We start from the raw sequence: 23,193 nt of genomic DNA on the forward strand, positions 1-23,193 counted from the left end.
CCCGGGGCGAAGGAGGGGGCGTGGGGCTCTCTGCCGCCCCGGGCGGGGAAGGAGGCCGCTGCCTGGAAGCCGCCGCTGCGGCCTCTCCATGCGAGGGCGCCGTGGAGGCCGCGGGAGTCGGGCCGGCGCTTGGCCCAGCCCCGCGCTCTGGCCGGCGGTGGGCGCGGAGCCTGCGGCGGGGGCCGGGCTGCCCGGGCCGCGGAGGGAGGGGAGGGACCCGGCTGGCTCGCCCGCCTGGGGGTCGCTGCCGGCGGCGCAGCGCTGCGCCTTCGCCTTCGCCGGGCGCGCTCGGGGGGCGCGCGGGGCTGCCTGGCGGGGGCCCGGCCGGTTGGCCCCGGGAGCGAGCGGAGAGGCGCGGCCGAGGAGCCACCTGCCGGCGGGCGAGCCGGGGAGGGGGGCGCCCCCGAGGCGGGCGCGGCGTGCCCGGGGCCCCGGCTGGGTCTGCCCGCCCGTGCCGATGCCCGCCCCGCCTGACGGCGCGGCCGGCCGCTGACGTCGCCCTGCCCGCTGGGCAGAGCCCGGGGCCCGCCTGGCACTCGGCTGGCATGGCGCTGCGCGGGCTGGCCTTGCTGGGGCTCTGCTGGGCCGGCTGCCTCCTGGCCCTTGCCCGGGGCTGCGGGCCGGGCAGGGGCCCGGCGGGGCAGAAGCCCTACAGCCGCAAGCCCCTGGCCGCCCTGCGGTACAAGCAGTTCGTGCCAGACGTGGCGGAGCAGACCTTGGGCGCCAGCGGCAGAGCCGAGGGCAGGATCGGCCGCCACTCGGAGGGCTTCCGGGACCTGGTGCCCAACTACAACCCGGACATCATCTTCAAGGACGAGGAGAAGACGGGCGCCGACCGCCTGATGAGCCAGGTGAGCGCTGCTCGCGGCCAGGGCCTCCGCCCTCGCCGGATCCACACCTCCGTCCGGGTGGGAAACCTGAAGCAGGGTTGAAGAAAGCAGCGCCTCTGAGCATGTGCCGGCTGCCTTCCCATTCTGGTGCAAGCTCGGGGTCCAGTGATGTGGATTCCGAGCAGATTTGCTTGCGGGCTTGCTTCATTTCTCTAACCTACTTTTCTCCACAACGGGGACTCAGAGTGGTTTACACCGTTCTTCTAATTATTTTTACAACACCCCTGTGAGGTAGGTTGGGCTGCATTATGTGACAGACCTAGGGTAATCCAGCCATCTTCCATAGCACAGTGGGGATTCAAACCTGGGTCTCCCAGAACCTGGTCAAAACCTCTAACCAGAATCCCAAGCCTGAGCCCTTGTACCTCTCCCACAGTTCAGTTGCAGAAATTGTAGCCTGGCTTGTGTTCAGATGGTCAGCTAACCTTGACCCCCCACTTTTTTTGTCTAGGAGCTTCTAGTTCTGAGGAAAGTATAGACTAGTAAATCTGCAGATTTGCACTGTTTTATCCTGTGAGATCCCTTTGTTGGCCATGCAGGCAGGGGAGCTCTGTGACCTGCTAGGCTCCTTCGATGCTTAAAGGCAACAGTATAGAGAAATTCTTTGATAAGTGTAATCCTTATGTGTTGCTGGTTCTTTGGCATTTATTGTATGCGGCTGTCTTGAAAAAATGTCAGGGGGGGTGGGGGCGAAACTAGAGGCCGTGACATGCAACAGAGTTCTGTGTCTTGGACAAGGCGGCAGTTGGTTCCAGGTTCCTCGTTTTGTCCCCAAAATAAGCACTGGACTACAAAAAATTCTACTCCCCCAGGCTTAAGGAGTTCTGCCCTGCAAGGGAATTTATGCTATTCACAGGCCAGATTCTGGTTTAATGCTAGCTGCTGCAAAATGGGGTGCCCCCAGGAGAAATGAGGACTTAAGGAATTAACCCCCCCCCAAAAAAAACCTCACCGTAAATCAGGCTTTATGTCAGGCATCAGTTTATATCTCCATGCATGATACGGTTTCCAGAGCCTGGGATGTGTGCATGATTTAGGGGAGCTTAAAGCTTATTTTGGGTTGCAACTTTCACCCCAGTTTCATAATCTTCATTTCTCTTGAGGCATTATTTTGGAGCCATTAGTGCTAAAACCAAGCTTGGGATTGGGGAATAGCATACGTAGGTTCTTTTGCATGGCACAGCCCCGTACATCTGGGGACGTAGGATAGGGGGTAGTTGTTTTGCAGCACAAAGCCTTTTAATTATCATCAACATTTGAAACTAGGAACTGTAAGAGAAGAGGAACCAACTTCAGTCTGGTTCGTCTTGGATCTTTTGGTAGCATTTGGAGAACAGCTTCCGTGAAATCAGATTCCTGGGAAAAACAGAAAACTATAGAATTACATATAGATTTCCTTATGCTAACCTGAAGGAGTAGGAGCTAATCTTACAATTTATGATATCTGCTAGATGAGAATAGAAGGGTTTAATCCCATCTTCCCTTTAAATTTCCGTTCATCCTCCAATATCTCGCTTCTGTTGGCAAACATTCAGATATCAAGCAAGAGACGCAACAAGTTTCAGGTGGGTAGCCGTGTTGGTCTGTAGTAGAAGAGCAAGATCTTTGATCTTTAAGGTGCTACTGGGCTAGAATCTGGCTCATATGTCTCACATGTGCACCCATAAAGCCTACACTGATCAAAGCAACTTTCAAATGACCCTTTGCCACTGTGGCATAAAGAGCATGAGGAAGGGAGAAAGAGGCTTTTCAGTGTCTTCTCTGAAAATGTCCTGAGGGGCTGCTTCACATAAGATGTTTTTCTTAGTTGTCAACAATTTCTGAGTCCATCACTGTAGTCCTTGTGAAGTGAGGCATGCAGGTTTATCTAGTGGTTTGCAAAGCTGTATTGTCTCCGTAAAACATGTGACACTTTGCCACCAATTGTAAGTCCCCTTACGGATTTGGTTTGTTACTTGAGCGGTCTGTACCCTGTTTTTTCTAGATTAAGGTTGTGGCTTGATTTCCGTTATCATATCTTGTCTTGGAATGTTCCAAGGTTGTGAGCACTTTTAGTGGAAGAGGAAATGGGATATAAATCTAAACTGTGTAGAGAGAGAAAAGGGGGAGTTATTTTTTTTAACTCATGAAGATTTCATTTATGATTTGTTCAGCAGCTCTGTAATCCACCCAGGAAAAGACTGAATTACCGAATTTAAAGATGAGTGCATTGAAAACCAGGCATTCTTGTGGATAGCCCTCAACCTCAAAGACCCTGAAACGGGCACAAATCAGTTATGAAACCGCTTCCAGCCCGTGGCACACTTTGCTGGGTATCAGATGGATCTATTACCATGTGGGCGATTAACCACTGATGCGATCTGAGGCCAGAAAAAGGCAGTTAATCTACCAGCTTCCAACTCAGAGCCAAACACATCCTTCGAAAAGTAACACTTCAGTTTAATGCAATTTAATGGACCTTGTCTAGCGTTAAGTGGGGATTTTCCTGTTTGCAAAATGTATCCTGCCTCCGTTTATTTTCTCCCCGAAGATTTCCTGCTTCTCCCTCTTCATTTTTATGATGTCCTGCCTGTTTGTGCCTAAGGAAGCAGAACCAACCACCTGATCTGAAACCCGTCTCTTAGGTTAGTTACGAAATCCAGGCTGCTAACCAGGGGAAGCAAAGAACACAAAGGCACCGAGATGCCTCCAGAGCAGCTAGGGAAGAAGCAGAGAGAGTTAAACCTCCGGCAGAGCTTCACAAACGGTGAGGCACTCGCAGAGAGCACGGATCCTGTGCTAACAGCTACTACGAGAATGTAGGCAGGAACACTGAGGGAGCAATCCTAGGCAGGTCTAATCCGAAGTAAGTTGCATGTTATTCACCGAGACTCCCAGGAAAACATCCTTAGGGCTGCTTCCTGAGACTACCGTCGGTCCAAGGCCATGTGGCCAGTCCGTAGGCCTGCTAAGGGGAACTTCTGGTCATGTCGGACTCGGATTCTAGTCGATCCTTAAATACGAAGCTAAAACTTTTTGTATTGTCGAAGGCTTTCACGGCCGGAGAACGATGGTTGTTGTGGGTTTTCCAGGCTGTATTGCCGTGGTCTTGGCATTGTAGTTCCTGACGTTTCACCAGCAGCTGTGGCTGGCATCTTCAGAGGTGCTACACCTCTGAAGATGCCACTTTTGGTGCTACACCTCTGAAGATGCCAGCCACAGCTGCTGGTGAAACGTCAGGAACTACAATGCCAAGACCACGGCAATACAGCCCGGAAAACCCACAACAACCATCTAAAACTTTTTGCTCATTGTCTTTTTCAGTAGGTGCCTTGGAAGTTTGCACAAGTCTTCCCTTGCAGTAATTTCCTAGAGGACTTCTCAGGCTGGGAGGATGTGAGTGTGAAACAAGATCCTTTTTCTCCCTCTCTTCCCAAGCCAAAATAAATTTTCTTGGTCTCCCTTTAACATGTAAACTGGAAAACGTAAACTGAACGTAGCGATCCTTGCCTGATTATGTGAATACAGAGCTGTGATGCTAAATGCAGCCCAACCTCAGAACCCAAAATATATCTTTTCAACCCCTTAGGGTTACTCCATTAGACTTTAGATCCAGAGGAGTTAGCCATGTTAGTCTGTAGTAGCAAAATAGAAAAGAGTCCAGTTGCACCTTTAAGACTCACACACTTTACTGTAGCATAGGCTTTCGAGAATCACAGCTCTCTTCGTCAGATGCAGGGAGGGTAAGAAGAACCTGGCCAGAGATATATAGTTGGTGAGGGGAGGGGGGAGCAGATGCAATCATTGGCTTCTGATAACGGGATCAGTTTGCTTCTGGCCAGTTTCTTCTTACCCTCCATGCATCTGATGAAGAGAGCTGTGATTCTCGAAAGCTTATGCTACAGTAAAGTTGGTTAGTCTTAAAGGTGCTACTGGACTCTTTCCCATCAGACTTAGCATCACAGTTATGATGGGTGTTTTCTACATTGGTTTAGCCGGCAAAATGTAGATGAAGGAAGCACTCCTGCACTTAAAGTTCCCACGCTCTTTCCTGGACTTAAGGTGGGCAGACAGTAAGAGCATTCTTAGGTGGTATCTTCACTCCAGCTTTTGTAGTCTAGCAGAAGGATTATGGCTACATCTTACAGGTATCCTCAACCTGTCCTATCTGGCTAACAGTTTTAAACCTGTCCTAACGAGAGCAGCTACCCCCAACCCCAAGATATGTCCTGCCAGAAGTGATGGGAGCCCGAAGTCCTGCCAGAAGTCTTGGGCAGGTGCTCCTGGATAACAGCTTGTTTTAAGGAAAGTGGGCATTGGAATTGGGGGAGGGAAGAGACTTTGGGGCGAGGAGATTTTACCTCTTGTGGGCCGAATGCTGACATCATCCCATTTACATGCCATCTGGAAGCAGGGTGGGGGTGAGGGCTGGCAGCGGGCATTTCATTATGAATAGCTCTGGGGGTGTACAGAGAACAATGCAAAGAATTGCAGGAAGAGTTGGTTACAGGCTCCTCCTGGACATTGGGGGTGGTCATAAACAGAGACAGGAAATTGGTTGGCATAAATTTGTACCAGTACAAAAGGTTCTTGAGGTGATTCTATGGGTGCCTTTTGTCCATGCTCGAGAGCTGACTCAGCAGTTTTGGAGACTAGGAGATATTTCTTTAGGTCAGATTGGAAAGAGACCCTTGTTTGTTTGATTGTTCTAAAAACTGCTTCAGGGTTTTCCCCCCCTGTTTCTTATAATCTGCAGTAGCTTCATTTGCTGGAATAGTTCAGCATTGCACCTGTTCTCTGATTATGACAAAATGCAACCTGGATTGTGCGAGCAAACAGACCTGCATTGTGGCTCGGTGGCATTTTCCATCTCTTCTGTTACCATCATTTTAACATCAGAATATAAATCATGATTTCTTGGTTCCCTATCCCCTTTTTGCAGAAGGAAAAGAAGGAACTTGAAGCAGAGGTGGTTCTGTTGCAGCAGCCTCTGGGTTTAATCCTTCATTCAGCCGTGAAGCTTACTATGGGCAAGACGGTATCTCTAAATACCTCGATAAGGTGGAGCTGTGACGTCAATGCGAGAACTGATTGCACAGTTTTTTAAAGTCCTGTAGGAATGTCTGGGAACAAAATTCTTATGGCTAAGATGCTTGCAGTCTTCAAGTGCATAGATACATTTGCCTATCGTTGGTAGTAAAGGAATAGTATCATATGCGCTTATCATTTACCAGTATTTTTGGTATCGCTGTTAGCATGTAGAACGTGAAGCTGTCTCAGAGCTTACAGAAGAAGCTGTGCAAGCAAAATGCAGAACTGCTTCTTCATTCAGAGGGCAGCGCACCTTGGAGTGGAACAGCCTTCACCTGCATCTGTGGCCTGTGTAGTTTACCTATTCACCTGCTGCTCAGAAAGTCACAACCAGTGCCGCTTACAAAATGCAGAAGTGCCCTTATGGTCCCTCTAGGGCAATATCTAAAGCCACCCAAAGAGGCTCCCACTACTAGCATTGCAGTCTCAGGCAGAATTAGCACCCTGCTAAGTCCATTGAAGTGCTCAGCCTTGGAAGGATGAAACTCTTGAGGATGGCACGGGTATTGTGCGGTAACTGCCATCCAGAATGGCCGAGTTTATGGATCGGGCATGCTCAGTGTGCCAAAACATGTGCAGAAAGTTGTGTACTGAAACGGACTGGGGAAAGGAGTTGTTTATGTCTGTGATTTGTCACGGACCGCCGTCTTTGTCCTCCTGATTTCCTCTAGTTTAGTAAGCTTTATTGGGTGTGGCTGTTCTTGATGTTGCTTAATTAATTTGCTTATTTGTAAGATTTGAGTCCGGTAAAGGCCAGCAAGGTTTCCAGGGCATATGCTTTGGAGAGTCAAACTCCCTTCATCAGATACAAGTAGACATTATGGTTGCCAACTGCAGGATCCCTGAACCTTTATATCCCAGTCAGAAGATGGAAGAGGTGTTTCAAAAAAGAGAGTCAGGATGCAAAGGCACAGGGAATGCAAAGGTAGGGAATGCAGAAAATTAGCATCTGTAGTGAGATAAGAACCCCATGTCTCTATTCAGCCCTTGTGGGGTGGGGGGATCCATCAGTCTGAATATGTGAATGAACTCAGGTTCAGCAGTTCCTACCTATATCTGACCAAAGGAGCCTGGCTCTCAAAAACTCATACCCTGGAAATATTGTTGGCCTTTAAGCTACCACTGGACTCGAAACTTGCTGTTCTTGCAGTCCAACATGGCTACCCACCTGAAACCTAATTTATTTTTGGTTGCACCTCAAATGAAAATGCCTACATTTCGGTCTCCGTCTGCCCTCTGGTCCAGGTTCTCTTGTCATCTTTCTTAGCACTGTCCTCCGGATACGGCCGTTCGTTCAGAGTTGCTTCTTTCTTTATATCTTCACTTTAAAACAAACCAACCAACAGAATAAACCCAGGTAGGGTTGTCAAGAGGCCTTGAGAAAATTGTAGTTTCCTAGGTAGGATGTTATTGACTAGGTGAATTCTGTTAAAAGGAAGAGGCTTTTTTTTTTCTCCAGGCCTGATGGTACCCCTAGTCCCAGGCCATCACTTTGGGGGAGGGGGCTTGCTATCTGTGTTCCTGGACCCTCAGGGATATGCCAGGTTCCTTCCGCAAGTTTTCAGTTTTCCTTCTGTTTTTTTTTAATAAAATACATTTCTTTGGCTTGCAATGACAACACGGGAAATGTACATTCCGTATTCTACTCAGGTGCTCAGTCAGCGGTGAACTTCTGCATGCCGTGCAGTTTTTGGGCACTGGGATGAGTGAGCCACACGTTGCACCTTTTTAAAAAACATCAGTAATATTTAACATTTATTAAATTTACTTAAAAAATTATATTTGTCTTTGAGGCAGGGATTTAGTATTTGCAGCTTTGCATTTATTAACACTTAGGGTTGCCAACTGGCCTGAATAAAATTGCCCTATGCACTTGATAAAGGCGTAATGTGTGGGAAAGGGCAGATAAAGGTTTTCATGGCATGGGGGTAAACAACATCACCTAAGAAATAACATCCCATTAAACCTCTGTTAAAAGGACAGGGCATTTTTCTCTGTTGGCATCCTTATTAACAAGCTCCCCCCCACCCCGGTATATCCTGAGACCTCCTCATTATTAAAATATCTGGCTGCCGGCCTTCACAAGCCCGTTTCTGCAGTGCCGTCTGAACAGACCCTGAAAAATGATGCAAAGGTAAAAAGCTGAGTCACAGCAATTAGATTTGGGAATCCTTTTTTTAAAAAACCAGAATGATGGATTTCATCAACTACATTCAGAGAAGTCCGTTCAGTTTGGCTTTATACATGTCCCCTAGTCAGACAGCCTCTTCCATGATGAAGTGTGTGTAGGCGGGGTGATTATATGATAATTCGATGGGCTCCCAGACTTCACTTCACTGTAGAGTAAAATCAAGAGGAAAAAAAACGTTTGGTGCCATCTGCTTCCAGCCCGATTCTGCCAGCTGGGTGCTGAAGCTCATGTCGTGGGAGGGGCAGGGGGAGGGATGGGTCAGCTCAGCAAGGCCCGTCTATGACACGTCCCACGGTGCCCTTTTTGACACTAGTCCGGGAGCTGCTGAAAGGGGGCTTTGTGGCAAAGTTGATGATTTTGCTGTTATTACCCGAGGAGTTTGAATTCTCTCCGAGTTAAGTAATTCTAGGCTTGGAGGACAGCTATTGTCCTCTGGCCCAGGAGCTGATGGGAAGTGGTTTGCATTCCTCCTCGATTTTTTTTTGCAAGGGTCATGGCTCCCCCCCCCCTGTCACTATGGATATAATTCTGTTCGCTTTTTATCAAACGCCATTCCCCTGCTATACTCTCCATCTCCACCTCCTGCGGTTCTCATATCATTTGTCCAGATATTTTTGTGCACACGTAAAGTCATCTTACCTTCATAGTTACCAACTGGGCTGTTCTTTGTGGTGGAGTTGACCAACCTTGTTCCGGGCGGAGAAAGCATGTGGGAAGGGAAAGAAGGTTTGAAGTGGTTGCATACAGAACAATAATCTTGGAAGGACAGTAGCAAATCTGGCTGGCTCAGCTTTTATCATCTTCCCATAGAGCTTTATCTGGGCTTTGACCCTTGTTTCAAACTGCTGTGATTTTACATCATGAGAAAATCAGGGAGTTGTGTTTTCAGGGCTCTTTAAAAAAAATCTGTCTGGTATATTCTTGGTAGCTGTGCCAGATGTGGCTGAATATTAACATAGGAGAGAATGTCTAGCTATTGCTTAACCCCTCAAATTGACTACATCTCAGCGCTGTGGGTAACAAACAAACTCTGGCTATTTATAATCACAGAAATGTGTGACTTGTGCATTGTGTATGTGGATGCAGTAACACTGATGGAGGGTTGTTAAAAATCAAGGAACTTTTCACATGTTATGCACAGGCAAGCCCAGGTATGCTGGTGAACATATGGCCAACAGGAAGCGGGGCTAATATAATATACATGCAGCTGCAACTTGCTCACGCATCAAGTTTTTCCAAATGGTTCAAATGTACACTTAAAATGCAATCTCTGGAATGGCCTATAAGAATTTTACACTTGCAAAATATACAGGTATGTCCTGTGGATTGGATCTATTTGATGCCTATACAATAGTAGGAGCAGGATAACGGAAATCTGAAACAACGCAGAAAGTATTAGACATGAAACTGTAACAGGAGAACAATGCAGTGAGAGGAAGAAAATACGCACAGACAGCAAACAGGTAATACATGCGTTATATGTTGTAGTCCAACAGCCCCATTCCCTTTACTAAAGTGCCCTCCTGAAACATTCTGCTTTATATCGATTGCAGAATGACAGGTGTGTGAGAGAGCCTTCCTGACCTCCTCAGCCATTCTGTGAGGTAGGGGGCCACGACAGAGAAGGCACATGCATGAATGTTTGCAAACATGCGTGCTTCGCCCTATTTTAAATGCTGCAAGTGTGTATGTAAAATATAATGTGTGCAATGACTTGTAAGTAATGTATAGGTAAGGTGAAGGTGTGCAAGCACCGAGTCATTACTGACCCATGGGGGGACGTCGCATCACGACGTTTTCTTGGCAGACTTTTTGTTACGGGGTGGTTTGCCATTGCCTTCCCCAGTCATCTACACTTTACCCCCAGGAAACTGGGTACTGAGGGCCAAGCTACAAGTGACGAATGACACTTGAACGGCAAGTGTATTCTTCCCTGTTCACTTGCTCTCCGCTCAATCCACTTGCCGTTCAAGTGTCATTCGTCACTTGTAGCTTGGCCCTCATTTTACCGACCTCGGACGGATGGAAGGCTGAGTCAACCTTGAGCCGGTTATTTGAACCCAGCTTCCACCAGGATCGAACTCAGGTCGTGAGCGGAGCTTGGGCTGCAGTAGTGCCGCTTACCACTCTGCGCCACGGGGCTCTTAAGTAATGTATACTTGCAAAATATTCAAGACTGTTCGTGTTGGGGGGGGGGGGACTGAAACTCTTCAGCAAAGTAATTTCGAAAGTGCCAAGAAAAGCGTAATGTTGTTACCAGGAAAAATTATTAGTGCACATGTATTTGCTTATTTTTCCTAGTTCTGCTTTTGGGAAAGAGCACTGAAGCTTGACCTGTAAATCCGAGGCACAAATCACGTGTTCTGTGCGAGATTGGTAATGAGATCTCCCCAAGTTTCCTTTAACGTGAAAAAGCTGTAGGAAGGGGAAATTTCTATTGTGGCTGCATTGCTGGGAGAAGGACTCCACTCTTCTTCCCCCTTCTGGCATCTTTCTCTGATGGAAATTTCCGTTGTGAGACCGTAAGAAAAGATGAGGGGTAACCCATGCTTTCTCCCCCGCCCTTTTAAAAAGCGGTGTTGGTATTGCAGAAAGAGGTCCTGGTTCTGTGGACTGGTACATACTGCCAGGGGGGAAAAAGCCCTGGGAATAACCAGTTGTCATGTGAGAGCGTTTCTAACGTGGTTGCAGGGTGGAACATGGTTGCACAAGAGACTCCTGATGGATAATATCTGGAAGAGAGAGCCTGTGCGGTATAGTGGTTAGAGTGTCGGACTAGAATCCGGGAAACCCAGGTTCAAATTTCCAGTCTGCAGTGGAAGCTCACTGGGTGACCTACAGTCCGTCACACACACTGATCCTAACCTACCTCAGAGGGCTGTTGTGAGGATAAAACAAAGAAGGAAAGAATATTGTAACCCACTTTGCGTCCCCACTGGAGAGAAAAGTGTAGGAATTAATCGATAACACCATGCTCTTTATATATGCCTATGCCATTTTGTAATTGTTTACAGTGCAATCCTAGGCAGAGTTAGTCCACTCTAAGCCCATTGATTTCAGTACGCTTAGACTGGAGTAACTCTGCCCAAGATTGCAGTGTTAGTGTCCTCAACTGCTGCACACAGAGTTGTAAATTTTCAGCGAAGCCAAGTTTTAAAACCCCTGGGAAAGAAAACGTGAAATCGGGGGGGGGGGGGTTGAAATATATGCAACACTTACTAATTTTATTGTGTATGAAAATAAAATCCTCATCCATAACTTTTGTTAGTATTAGCTTTGTTCAAAAACGGCAAACATATCCAATGACGGCGAGAACTACTGCGTGCTATGCAACCTAAATACATATATCTTAGCTTTTGTTGTCTGAGAAGTAAGAAAATTTTGTAATAAATAAAAGTAATTTGGTTTGGAGTGAGTCTTTAACATTGCGCAATATACTGTTTCTATCAGCAGGTTTTGATATTGAGCTAATAACATTGAAAACATTGCCTTCTTAAACAGTGCATTGCCATCATATACACAGAGTGCCTTTTTGAATTGTGGACAAAATTAATCCTATTTAAGCATTAAATATATCTTTGAAAATAGTTAATATTTGTCTGTAGTATACACAGGAATTAGACTTTCTTCTTGGAAAGCATTTTGACTGAAAGAAATTTCGTTGGTTCTAAAAGAGAAAATGGTTCTAAAAGAGAAAATTTCCAGGTTTTTGTTGGAAAAACTTGGAGAGAGGTCTTCAGAGGACAACTGTGCCGTCCCGTTTTTACTGTCCCCCACCCACTTTCACCTTTCTAGAGCGGTATGCTCCCTGCCGTGCTGCTGTCACACCAGAGCACTTCTCCAGTGCCGGTTTTTAAAATTCAAAAGGCAACAAGCCGTACCCGTTTCACCCCCATTCTGCTTCGCCATTTAAAGAGCCAGTGCATTTTCCAATACCACCTTTTCCTGAACAGGCACGTGGTTGTCCTTGTTTAAGCATGGCAGCACCTTATCCGTAATTCGCGGCTGAAGGCACACAGTTTGCGCTGCCTTGGGATTGGTGTCAACATAGAGATAGAACTGCTGTTTTTGTTCAGTTGCCTGGAAAACTTCCCCAAGGGAAGTAAGACCACAACACACTTTTTCTCTGTGTCTGCTGATTTCTGCCTGACTCAGTTTTCCGAGGGGGTATTGCTTGAGCTGGGCTGGCAGGATGGTAGATGTTATGACTAGCTGCAGCGCAGAGTGATGGCGGCACGCACTGGGGGATCTGGGAATCTGGCAGCACGCACTGGGGAATCCAGACAGCTGTGTTGATTGGTGTTTCCCCCAGCTCTGGGGCACGTCCAGTCACAGTCTGTTTATGATGGTTGTGTGAACCTTCCCTGTCTGTGTGTGTGTCCTACCTTCCCTTACAGGCTCTTCAGTTTGTGGTGTTCCCTCCCCCTCCTCTGCTTTTGTGTGTATGTGCATGCACTGTTGTGCTGTTGCAATGAAGTGATGGGGGTGATCTGTTGCACATAATCCATTTATGCACAGGCTGTCTCACTATATCGTTTAATAATTTACTGCCCCCAAAGCCCACTGGTGAAGTGTACTTTGCATACGTGTCTGGCCTTTGATTGGTTAACCGCTCTCGTGCATTTAACGGGTTGCTTTCATTGGCTGCGCTGACCTTCCCTTTTTGAATTACGGACAGCAGTTAAAGAATTCAGCATGTCCAGTTGCACGACTAGGGCAACGTTGCTTTGAAAAGTTATTGTTGAGGTACTTCGAAGCACCCTTACGCTGTTCTGTTGTCCCATTCATGCCAAGAAATGATTTTGTAGTTGCATTCTGATTCGTAAATCGTCGTTTGTGAATTTTTGAACTGGGGCTTTGGGGGCCGGTGTCCTTTTCGTAGGCTTCTGTGGACAGCATGCTGGCTGGAATGGGGGCATGTGTGATGTGAAGCACGCTGAAGATTGATAGCGAGGCAGTGGTTTCCCTTTCTTTCCAGGAGACCCCATGTATCCCCACAGGCTTGCCCTGCATTTAAAACCGAACCTAGTATGGAAAGCACACCGAACTCGAAAGGGACACCCAGACACACAGTGCTTGGGTGTGCTCTTACAAGAAGTGTTCCAGGCGGCTGCTTGTTGCCAGCGCTCGATTGGCCGTGCTGGTTCATTTATTGAAAGTAGCACATCGCTGTGTTGCTATATCGCTAACATGCAAATTGAAAAAATGTTCACCACCCTCCATCATGCACCAAAACATAATGGTGAAGTGGGCAGAGCAACGAGAAACGGGATAGGCATTACAGAGAGGTGAAAAATACAAAATCAAGCTCTTTCAGAAGAAAAGATTGGAGGAAAGCAGGGTTCAGAAAGAGTGGGGGGAAAACGAAAAAAACTGGGGCAGTGAGGGATATGCAGTGAAGCTGGGATGAAACAATGAGAGGGGGGCCCCCTGAAACTGAGCAGTAAGGCTCTTTGGAAGCCCCTGGGGGGTCGTTTCCTCACTCAACTATTAAGTTCCAGGTTCAACATAAACCCAGCAGGGGGCAGCGTAAGAAGCTGTGGGTGGGAGCACTTGCTAGTGGAACCAATGGCAGGGTGTTACTTAACCCAGTTATCTTTCTATCTGCTCAGCTTTGCCTGCACAGACTAGAACAGGTTAATTAGAAACCAGATAATGATTCAGAACGTGGTTTGCTCAGGGAAGCTGGTAACCAGCAGCCTGTGTTTTTTTTTTCCACCTGGCTGCTTCAAGTGGGAGGTGGGCTAAACCAAAAGAGTTAATGTTTAATTCTTAAGCATACCCATGCTTTTAAGTAAGCTTATTTCTCCTCTGCAGTTTTCCAAACTTACGGTGAAGCCTATGGGTGGGGGGAGGCTGTTTTTTTTTTTTTAAAAAGAGGCAACGCATTTCTGGAAGAACCCCCCCCCCAAAGAATATATTCAGGGCAGCTGCCCCCCCCCCAAACACATCAGCTTTGGAAAATTTTCTGCACTTACATTTTTGATCCAATGTTCGTTCTTTCGTTCTTTCGTTCTTTCTTTCTTTCCATTACCATCTACATGATGCAGATAATGAAATGTAGCAAAAACTTGGTGTGAAAAGTAAGGTAGGACTACAATAGGCCTGGCTATTTGACCTTTTTCTTGTTTCTTTAGAATGTTGGCTGGTCTGCTCTAACCCAAGTACATCAAAATACACAAGAGGGTATTTAAAATAGGAAAAAAACGTTTTCAAGGCTCGTGTGCCCACATGGCACTTAACCCCTGCCAGCAGATGTGAGTTAGCATCAGAGAGTCTCACAGCCTTTCTAAAAGACCCTGTGACCCTGTCTCTTGGGTTTATGTTTGCTCAGTGGTAACTGGATTATTGCTAAGTCCCCCTGTGCTGGTGGAAGAAAGTGTCATGTTGGCATAGAGGACGTGTGCCAGCATAGTGCGTGCATTGCATCAACGGCATGTGGCTACAAGCGTAACAGCTATGCTGTCAGGGTCTTGCCGGGGGCAACGTTAATGATTCCAGGGCCCCAGAATCACTCAAGTGGGGGGAAGGCTGAGTCTCAGGCAGCGCACGGGTGCAGCGACAACTTTACAGCTTCTGAGCAGTGGGACAGCTGCAGGGTGGAGGGGCTCCCAGTGTGCCCCCCCCCTCAGCTCAGGGCACTTGCTCCAGATGCCCCAGTGATAAGACCCACCCCTGCAGATTTGCCAGTGCAAATAAGGAGGGTGTTAGGGGTATGGAAGAGGAGGGGTGGGGGGGGGGGCAGAACATTCTGCTTGGTCAAAAGCTGGTCCCTTTCTGCAGGGGTGGCGTCACTTGATAGGATCTCTTTTGCAGCTGTCGTCAAACTCTCACTGGAATGAATGAAGAGATCAAGATGGCTGTCCCCTGTTATTTATTTATTTTATTTATTTATATCCTTTCTAGCCTGCCTTTCTCACTGAGACGCAAGGCGGATTACACAGTGTGAGATTAGTACGGTCAGTATCAAGGACATTTCCATAAACGATGCCATAGGATTTTAAAAAGACATGGCATTAGCAAGGATCCAGTACAGAGCTGAAGAAACGCTGGAACAGAACATAAGCAATTCTAGGACTGACATTAGACAACATGGAGCACTGGTGGTACATAGGAGTACATATTTAAAACAACAGATAATATGCAAGGCAACATAGCGGTGAAGTCTATGGCCCCTAACTCATTAGCGAAGCATCTGAGACTCCCCTCCCTACAATACAACCCTGTCTGAGTAAAAAGCCTTTTTGAATCATTTGGTTTTGCATCATTTGCAGAAAGCCAGAAGAGTGGGGGCTCTCCTGACCTCCTCAGGCAGGCCGTTCCACATGACAGGGGCCACCACAGAGAAAGCCTGTGTACAGGCTGCTGTTGGTTTCGTCCATGTGCAGGGTGGCACCTGCAAGAGACCCTGTTCAGATGAATGAAGCTGCTGTGGAAGGACATACAGAGGGAGGCGGTCCCGTAGGTATGCTGGACCAAGGCCGTGAAGAGCTTTGTATGTAATAACCACTACCTTGAACTGAGCACAGTAACTGGTAGGTAGCCAGTGGAGTGACTGTAGAATGGGGGTGATGTTCATGCTCCTGCTTGCTCCTGATAAGAGTTGAGCCGCGGCATTTTGCACCAAATAGTTTCTCCTAGTTAACTTAGATGGGAGACCTATGCATAGAGCATTACAATAGCCAAGCCTTGATGTTACCATAGCATGGATCCAGGTGGCCAGGTGCGACGTTTGAAAATAGAATTCTGACCCCAGCCAACTGCACCATGTGATGAGAACCCTACTTAAAAGGTATGGCCAAGAATGACAATTGGAGTCGATTGGTTCTTTCCATGTATCTGTAGGAATTCACTCTTTTCTAAATAGGTGTATTTAAAGCCCAGGGTAAAAAGGGGAAGAAGGTTCGTACAAGCAATTTTAGAAGAAAACCAAATGTTCATCTGTATTTTTGGATTCAGATACGTCCAATATTTTAATATTCAAAAGTCCGAGCGAGAGACAGCCATGTTTTTGATTGAGAGTCGACCATTTGAAGGGAATGAAAGCCCCACCACTTTCTGTGGGATGAAGGCTCGTAGAAGGAAGGGGGGCTTTTCACGACTCGTGACCAGGCCCGTGATGGCAAGTTCTGTATCAGTGATGGGGTTCAATGTTACTTGTGTGTGTGATGATCCCTCTGGAATTTTTATTAATGCTGCCTGCCTGAAGGTCACCTTGTAATCAGCCAATCCTCTTTGCTTTAATGCTTTCCAAGGGTCATTCAGAAACTCCGCGAATTCCTATACAGTCAGGAACCAAAGGATTCTTGTCATTCCTGACCGTGAATGGCTGTGTTGGAATCCAGTAATTCCTTCCTTCCAAATGACAATAAGAATTCACAGACCTTCCGAACAGCCTTTTGGGAAAGCGTTACAACACGCCTGCTCATAGGGTACGTCTCAATATCACCCCTCTGTGAGCTTGCACTTATAGGGTGCTTGCTTCTTTTATCCAAGAGACCTACCTTCCCTCGCAAAACGCATTTTTTCCTATTCATGCACCACGGCGCAGATGATGTGTGTCCATGGTTTTGAGCGTTTGCTGCATAGAGCCCTGTGTGCCACTACAGAACTAGAAACACTTCTCCAGGGGAGCGTGGTTTATGGATTATACACGAAGGGCTGGATATGGAGCTAACTACTAGTGGTGGCTAGAATGGCAATCCTTCCCTCCTTCCCTCCCTTCCCTCCCGCCTGCCTGCCTTTTCGTCCCCTGTCCAAAAAGTTATTTGCAGCCCATTACTTGCTATTTTAGGGCTTCGGGGGGAGAGGAGGGGGGGTTGAATCCTAGTCTGCAGGGAGCCCCAGGTTGGGAAATTCCTGAAATTTGGGGGGTGGGGTTCTGGAGGATTGGTAGGGTTTGAGAAGGGACCTCGATGTGGGGCATGATTTCATAGAGTCCACTCTCCAAAGCAGCCACTTTATGTAGGGGAACTGATCTCTGTTGTCTGGAGATCAGCTGTAATTCTGGGAGATCCCCGGGTCCCACCTGCAGGCTGGCAATTCTACTCATGGGTGAGCTGCTGTCTGTCTGACTCGTGGGCCTTGGAAGATGCTCTGGTGAAGACTCTGTAGGTTCTTCCCTGGAACTGTGTGCATGCATGGCATGTGGGAGACGCGGACTGGAACCCATGACATCGTCAAGGCATTCCTTCTCTTGCTGGATCTGAGCCCCTTTCCTGAATGGGTGCATCGTTGCTGCTGCATAACTGCTATGGCAGTGGCGGTCGGTGATGGTATATAACCTGTTCTTTGTTTCTGCTTAGCTGCTGGGACTACGGGTTGGATCCTGCAGATGCAAAGAGCGTGATTCTTTCCTATCTCTTTCTTTCTCTCTGCAAACCTTTCCGACCCCAGCCAGGAATGTGTGTTTCTGGGGCCTGTAGGACTTGCATGGTCTAATAGCTATGGAGGTCTGAAGGGGTAAGCTCGCCCTCCTCTCTCTTCCATCAGCAGAGCTGTGCTGATGCAAAAGGCAGGGAGGGCAGTTCCCCCCACCCAGCCTGCTAAATGGCTGCTGCGGAGAGGGGCACGTGATCCGTGACCATCTGTGCCTTCTCATCAAGGGTCATAGGATCCAACCCCATGTAATGTTTGTACAGGACCCGATAACCTGAGTCCAGCAGAGTAGAAAATGAGTCCTGCAATGGTGGAACTGCAACCCAAAGCATCTCTGGGTGCAGTGTCATGAGATGATATTTATAAATGGTTGACAGATTGTGATGATCAGGGCTGGCTCAATGGCAATTGTGGGGGTCGCAGCATGTTTAAGTGTGCCGTTTGTTCTGATAATTGCACTCCGATTTCCTCTGCAAAATTACAAGGGATTCTAGAGCACGTCTCTTAAATGGTCCCATTTAGCTGCTCGGGACAGCGAAACATTTGGGGATGGCCTAAATGATGGACCATCGAAGAAAAGGGAGGTATTTTATGTACATCTGAGCAAAGCTAGTCAAAGATATGTGGGTCAAACCCAGTACTGGGCCTGTAAACAGGATAGGCCTAACCACTGAAACAAATGAGGTAGCCATTGAGGGACCGCCAATATTTCAGTCTCTCCTACTTTCTACTTTCTTGTCATAGGGAATACTTCCACTGCCTGCATTTTGGAGGAGATGCTCAGGGGTCTGTTTTCTAAGAGCCCCAGTCACTGGTGGCTTAAGGCCTACACCCAGTCCTAACGAGGGGGAAATCAGGAAGAGTCGGCCTTTAAAAAATAAGAAGCAGTATACCAAGCAATGCTTAATCACAGTAAGACATAAAGGTGGGAGTAGCAAAACTGGTAGCGCACAAAACGTGGACCCAGCTTTGCCTGAAGCAAGTCAGGAAGCCAGGGCAGCTGTAGAGCACTTGGCGCGTAGGCTCTCAAATCCCGCACAGCATGGATTTTAATGGCCCCCTCCATCTTTGCTCCCGACAGCGCTGCAAGGACAGAGTGAATACTTTGGCCATCGCAGTGATGAACAAGTGGCCGGGCATCAGGCTGCGAGTGACGGAGGGCTGGGACGAAGACGGACATCACCAACCCAACTCCCTGCACTATGAGGGGAGAGCCCTGGACATCACCACGTCTGACCGCGACCGGAAGAAATACGGCGTGCTGGCCAGCTTGGCGGTGGAGGCCGGCTTCGATTGGGTGTATTACGAATCCAAGGCACACATTCACGTGTCAGTGAAAGCAGGTAAATGGGAAACGAGATCCAAGATTTCTTCCCTGTTACGGAAAAGGGGAGTGGAGCTTAGTAAGAGGGGCGCAGTAGACTATGGGGATTGGGATTGTTCCAGGTCAAGAGAGGAGAGGTTAGCAGCCCAGTCTTACAGAATCATAGAGTTGGAAGGGGCCATACAGACCAACCCCCTGCCCAGTGCAGGATCAGCCTAAAACATCTTACTCAGAGGGAAGCTGACAAGTGTCCAACCTGTGTCAGGCGTCACTTGTAGCTTGGCTCTGTGTCATCCACAAACCCTAATGCGCCACTCCTGCTTCCTCCACTGTCCCACCCCTTGCATTTAGTTTTAGCAGGATGCCTCCCCCACCCCCACCCCCGCTGCTAGAATGCCTTGCTCTGTTGCCTAGCGCTGGGATCTCTGGCCTTTTACCTGTTAACGGAAAGCAAAAACACTAAGAGCCAAAACACACGTTAAGAAAAACCTAGGTTCAGCACGTGTTCTCTTACCTCAAGGTTTGCCGGGATCTGTAGGAGTCCTGGAAGCTTAAAGTAGGCGTCCTGGAAGCTTAAAGATCTGTAGGGGTCCTGGAAGCTTAAAGTCCTGGAAGCTTAAAGGATCTCTAAGCGTCCTGGAAGCTTAAAGGCGTCCTGGAAGCTTAAAGCTTAAAATACAGGCGCCTGTATTTCCCTTTCCCTTTTTGCTGCTCTGTAAATGCTAAACTTTAAGCTTCCAGGACGCCTACAGATCCCAGCAAACCTTGAGGTAAGAGAACACGTGCTGAACCTAGGTTTTTCTTAACGTGTGTTTTGGCTCTAAGATGGCTCGAGGAAGGGGAAGGTCTCTTCCACTCGCCGCTGTAGTATAAATGCTGTCCTAGCATGCAGCATGCGGAGGGGCTGTGGCCCAGTGGTAAAGCATCTGCTTTGCATGCAGGAAGCCCCAGGTTCGATCCCTGGCACCTCCAGTTAAAAGGAAGGGAGGGATGTGAAATGACCCACAGTCTGACACTTGTTTACAATGAATGATACACAACCTATATATACGCGAGATTTCTATTTAGATGTGTGCATTGAGAAATTCTCATGTTATGTTCAATGCATGCAAGGTAGCACAGTGGTTCAGTGGGTGGGCTATGAATCAGCACTCGGCTGGTTTGAATCCCACCGTTGCCATGAGCTCAGCAGGGTAAGCCCCTCCTCTCAGCCCCAGCTCCCCAGCTGTATTGTGGGGATAATAATGACACTGACCTTTTTCACCACTTTGAGTGAGGCACTAATCTGTCTAGAAGAGAGTTATACAAGAACAGCTGCTGTGATTCAGAGGAGTTGGCCGTGTTAGTCTGTTGTAGCAAAATAGTAAAGAGTCCAGTAGCACCTTAAAGACTAAGCAACATTATCGTAGCATAAGCTTTCAAGAATCACAGTTCTCTTCGTCAGATGCATTTGATGAAGAGAGCTGTGATTCTCGAAAGCTTATGCTACAATAAAGCTGCTACGATGATGTACAGTTCAGTGTGTGATTCAAACCCGACATTTATCCAGGTACGAGCCCCGTGGCGCAGAGTGGTAAGCGGCAGTACTGCAGCCCAAGCTCTGCTCATCATGACCTGAGTTCGATCTTGGCGGAAGCCGGGTTCAAATAACCGGCTCAAGGTTGACTCAGCCTTCCATCCTTCCGAGGTCGGTAAAATGAGTATCCAGTTGCCTGGGGGTAAAGTGTAGATGACTGGGGAAGGCAATGGCTAACCACCCCGTAACAAAAAGTCTGCCAAGAAAACGTCGTGATGTGATGCCCCCACATTGGTCAGTAATGACTTGGTGCTTGCACAGGGAACCACCTTTACTGGTCCAATTTACAAAGTGAACACACATTGGCTGTTTCTTACAAACAAATACCTGCATGTATATGCAGGATGTACATGTGTTCCTTGTACCATATGAGTAGGGTATGAAGCAGTTCCATATTGTCGTGTGACTGTTCACTGCGAAGCCTGGCCTTGAGCAGAAGGGAGGAATTCTGTATTCCACTCCCGGCAGTGGAATCAAAACATGGCAAGGAACTTACCAGTTCTTATCCACAAAGGGATCAAGACTCATACCCGTAAATTGGAAGCCAAACGCTACACTTCTAACCGTACCCTCTTGTGCTCCGCTAGATAACTCCATGGCCGTCCGTGCCGGTGGCTGCTTCCCGGGTGATGCTGTGGTGACCTTACAGAGCGGAGGAAAGAAACAACTTTCTGAACTTTGCTGTGGGGACCTTGTGCTCGCTGTGGACCGGAGTGGGCGAGTGACGCCTAGTGAGGTCTTGCTATTCCTCGATCGGGACGGGCGCCAGCGGACTACCTTTGTCACCATCGAGACGGACCAGCCTGCCCGCCGGCTTCTCCTCACACCCTCCCACCTAATCTTTGCTGCACAGGGCCCAGCCAACAGCACAGCTGACTTCTCCCCAGTCTTTGCTAGCCAGGTGCGTGTGGGGGACTCGGTGCTGGCCCACCACACAGGTGCCCCTTGGCTGCACCCTGCCCGGGTGGTCCGTGTTTGGCAGCGAGAGGCCATTGGGGTGTATGCCCCGTTGACTTCGCACGGCACCCTTTTGGTAAACGGTGTGCTGGCTTCCTGCTACGCTGTGCTGGAGAGCCACCATTGGGCCCACCAAGCCTTTGCCCCACTGCGGCTTGTCCACAGCCTCTCCTCACGGTTTCCTCTTAGGGGTGAAGCAAGGAATTGCAGTGCACAGGAGACTGGCATGCACTGGTATTCCCAGTTTCTATACCAGCTGGCGTGGGGCATCCTGGGACGGGACAGCCTTCACTCTTAAGAGACTGGAGCTGCAATCTGTGTGACAAAGAAATATAACGTCAAGCCACTGGAGACGCACAGGGTGTCAGACACCAACGTGGTCCCACTCGCACCTCACTGGCTTTGGCTGGGTAACAAAATGGTGACAGCTCTGGTTTGGCAATTGTGTGTCCCTCCTCTAAAAACAGCAGTGTTGCCTTTGGAAGGACGCACAAGTTGGTGTGTATGGGAGGGCAGAATGCGACAGCAGGGCAGGCTGGCTTGTGTATGTAGGAGGTGAATTGTGTGGTCTGGTCCACTGATGTGGCCGCGCGTGCTTGTAGGCGATGCACAAAACACACTGCTTTCTACAGGCACCTTTACAGAGCTACCTGGAGTTTTATTAAAAGAAAGAACCAGAGGTTTTTACAAACTCACCCTGATTTTTAGGAGAGAGGGTGGATTTCCCCCCATTTCCCCTCTGGATCTCTATTTGACATCGGTATTAACTCAGGTATGTCTTTGTTTCCACTGCAGCTGCCTAACTGAAGGAGAGGGAAGGGATATGGAAGGGTGGCTAAGGGTGGAGGTTGACATATGAGATCTACTAGGTTCAAGCAGAAAAGAGGGTTTGGTTTTGTGCTCTTTCTTCAGCATTCTAGGGCTTCAGTGAACATTGCATGAAAAACCACAGAGGGAATGGGTTGGCGGCCCATGCCAGAAAGGTGACGTGGCACTGGGTGTGTCTCCCCCCCCCACGAGGACAGGGGTTGTCTCGTGAGGGCTAAGCAGTGAGCCGGGGACCCTGTTCAGAACAAAGGTGCTTTCACAACAGTGTGCGCAGGATCACTTTAACTCAGCCTGCTTTACTTACCTGGGTTGTCATAACACTGGATTCAATAGGAATAGGAGGGGGGGCAAGAGGGGGCTCCAGGGAAGGGGCTTGTAGCACAGACTGTCAAGGATGAACGGTCTTGCGAATGAACGCAAAATCCGCTGCACCCGCGTTCTCTTCCCTGCTCAGCCTTGGTGACCTTCACCAAGCCCTTCGTGCGCTTCTGTATCTCCGTCGAAGGCCAGAGCTGGCTGGGGTAAGCCTTCCTCTCCCTGCCGCTTTCCCGTGAAGCTCACAGCAATGAGATTAACTCTTAGCTACTGATTCAGAGTTTTATTTTTATATTTATAAATGGTAATTTAATGGAGGGCTGCTTCCACCTAACGGAGGGTATTAATTTGATGCTTTGCTGGTGGGGAAGTGGGGGGGGGGAAGGATATTTTTCTAAGAGCTGCTTTAACTTTTATTTCCCAATAGCGTTTGTGTGTTAACTAAAGAGAATTTCTGACTTGCGTTGCATGCCTGTGCTTCCCGTTACCGGAGAGAGAGCAAATTGCGGCCGCTTCAGACCTCCTGCAGTCTGATTTCAGCTTTCTTGGCCAAAGACTCCCAATATATCATTTGTTTTCTGGTTGTTTGCACCAGAGTATCTACTCCTGCACATCTGGATGAACCATTAACTGCTGTTTATTGTTCATTTCTGGGGTATGGTGG

At 48.3% G+C, this 23,193-nt stretch overlaps 1 protein-coding gene across 1 annotated transcript; it reads left to right on the forward strand.

Annotated features, from left to right (window-relative positions):
- The first annotated feature begins 545 nt into the window (after positions 1-545).
- Positions 546-22,899, forward strand: DHH (desert hedgehog signaling molecule). The gene is made up of 3 exons (XM_055003593.1): positions 546-851; positions 18,611-18,872; positions 21,017-22,899. Exons 1-3 carry the CDS (start codon positions 546-548, stop codon positions 21,682-21,684), a joined length of 1,236 nt encoding a protein of 411 aa, XP_054859568.1. The 3' UTR covers positions 21,685-22,899.
- The last annotated feature ends 294 nt before the right edge of the window (positions 22,900-23,193 follow it).

The sequence above is a fragment of the Eublepharis macularius genome, chromosome 19, assembly GCF_028583425.1.
Source record: "Eublepharis macularius isolate TG4126 chromosome 19, MPM_Emac_v1.0, whole genome shotgun sequence".
Taxonomy (NCBI): Eukaryota; Metazoa; Chordata; class Lepidosauria; order Squamata; family Eublepharidae; genus Eublepharis; species Eublepharis macularius.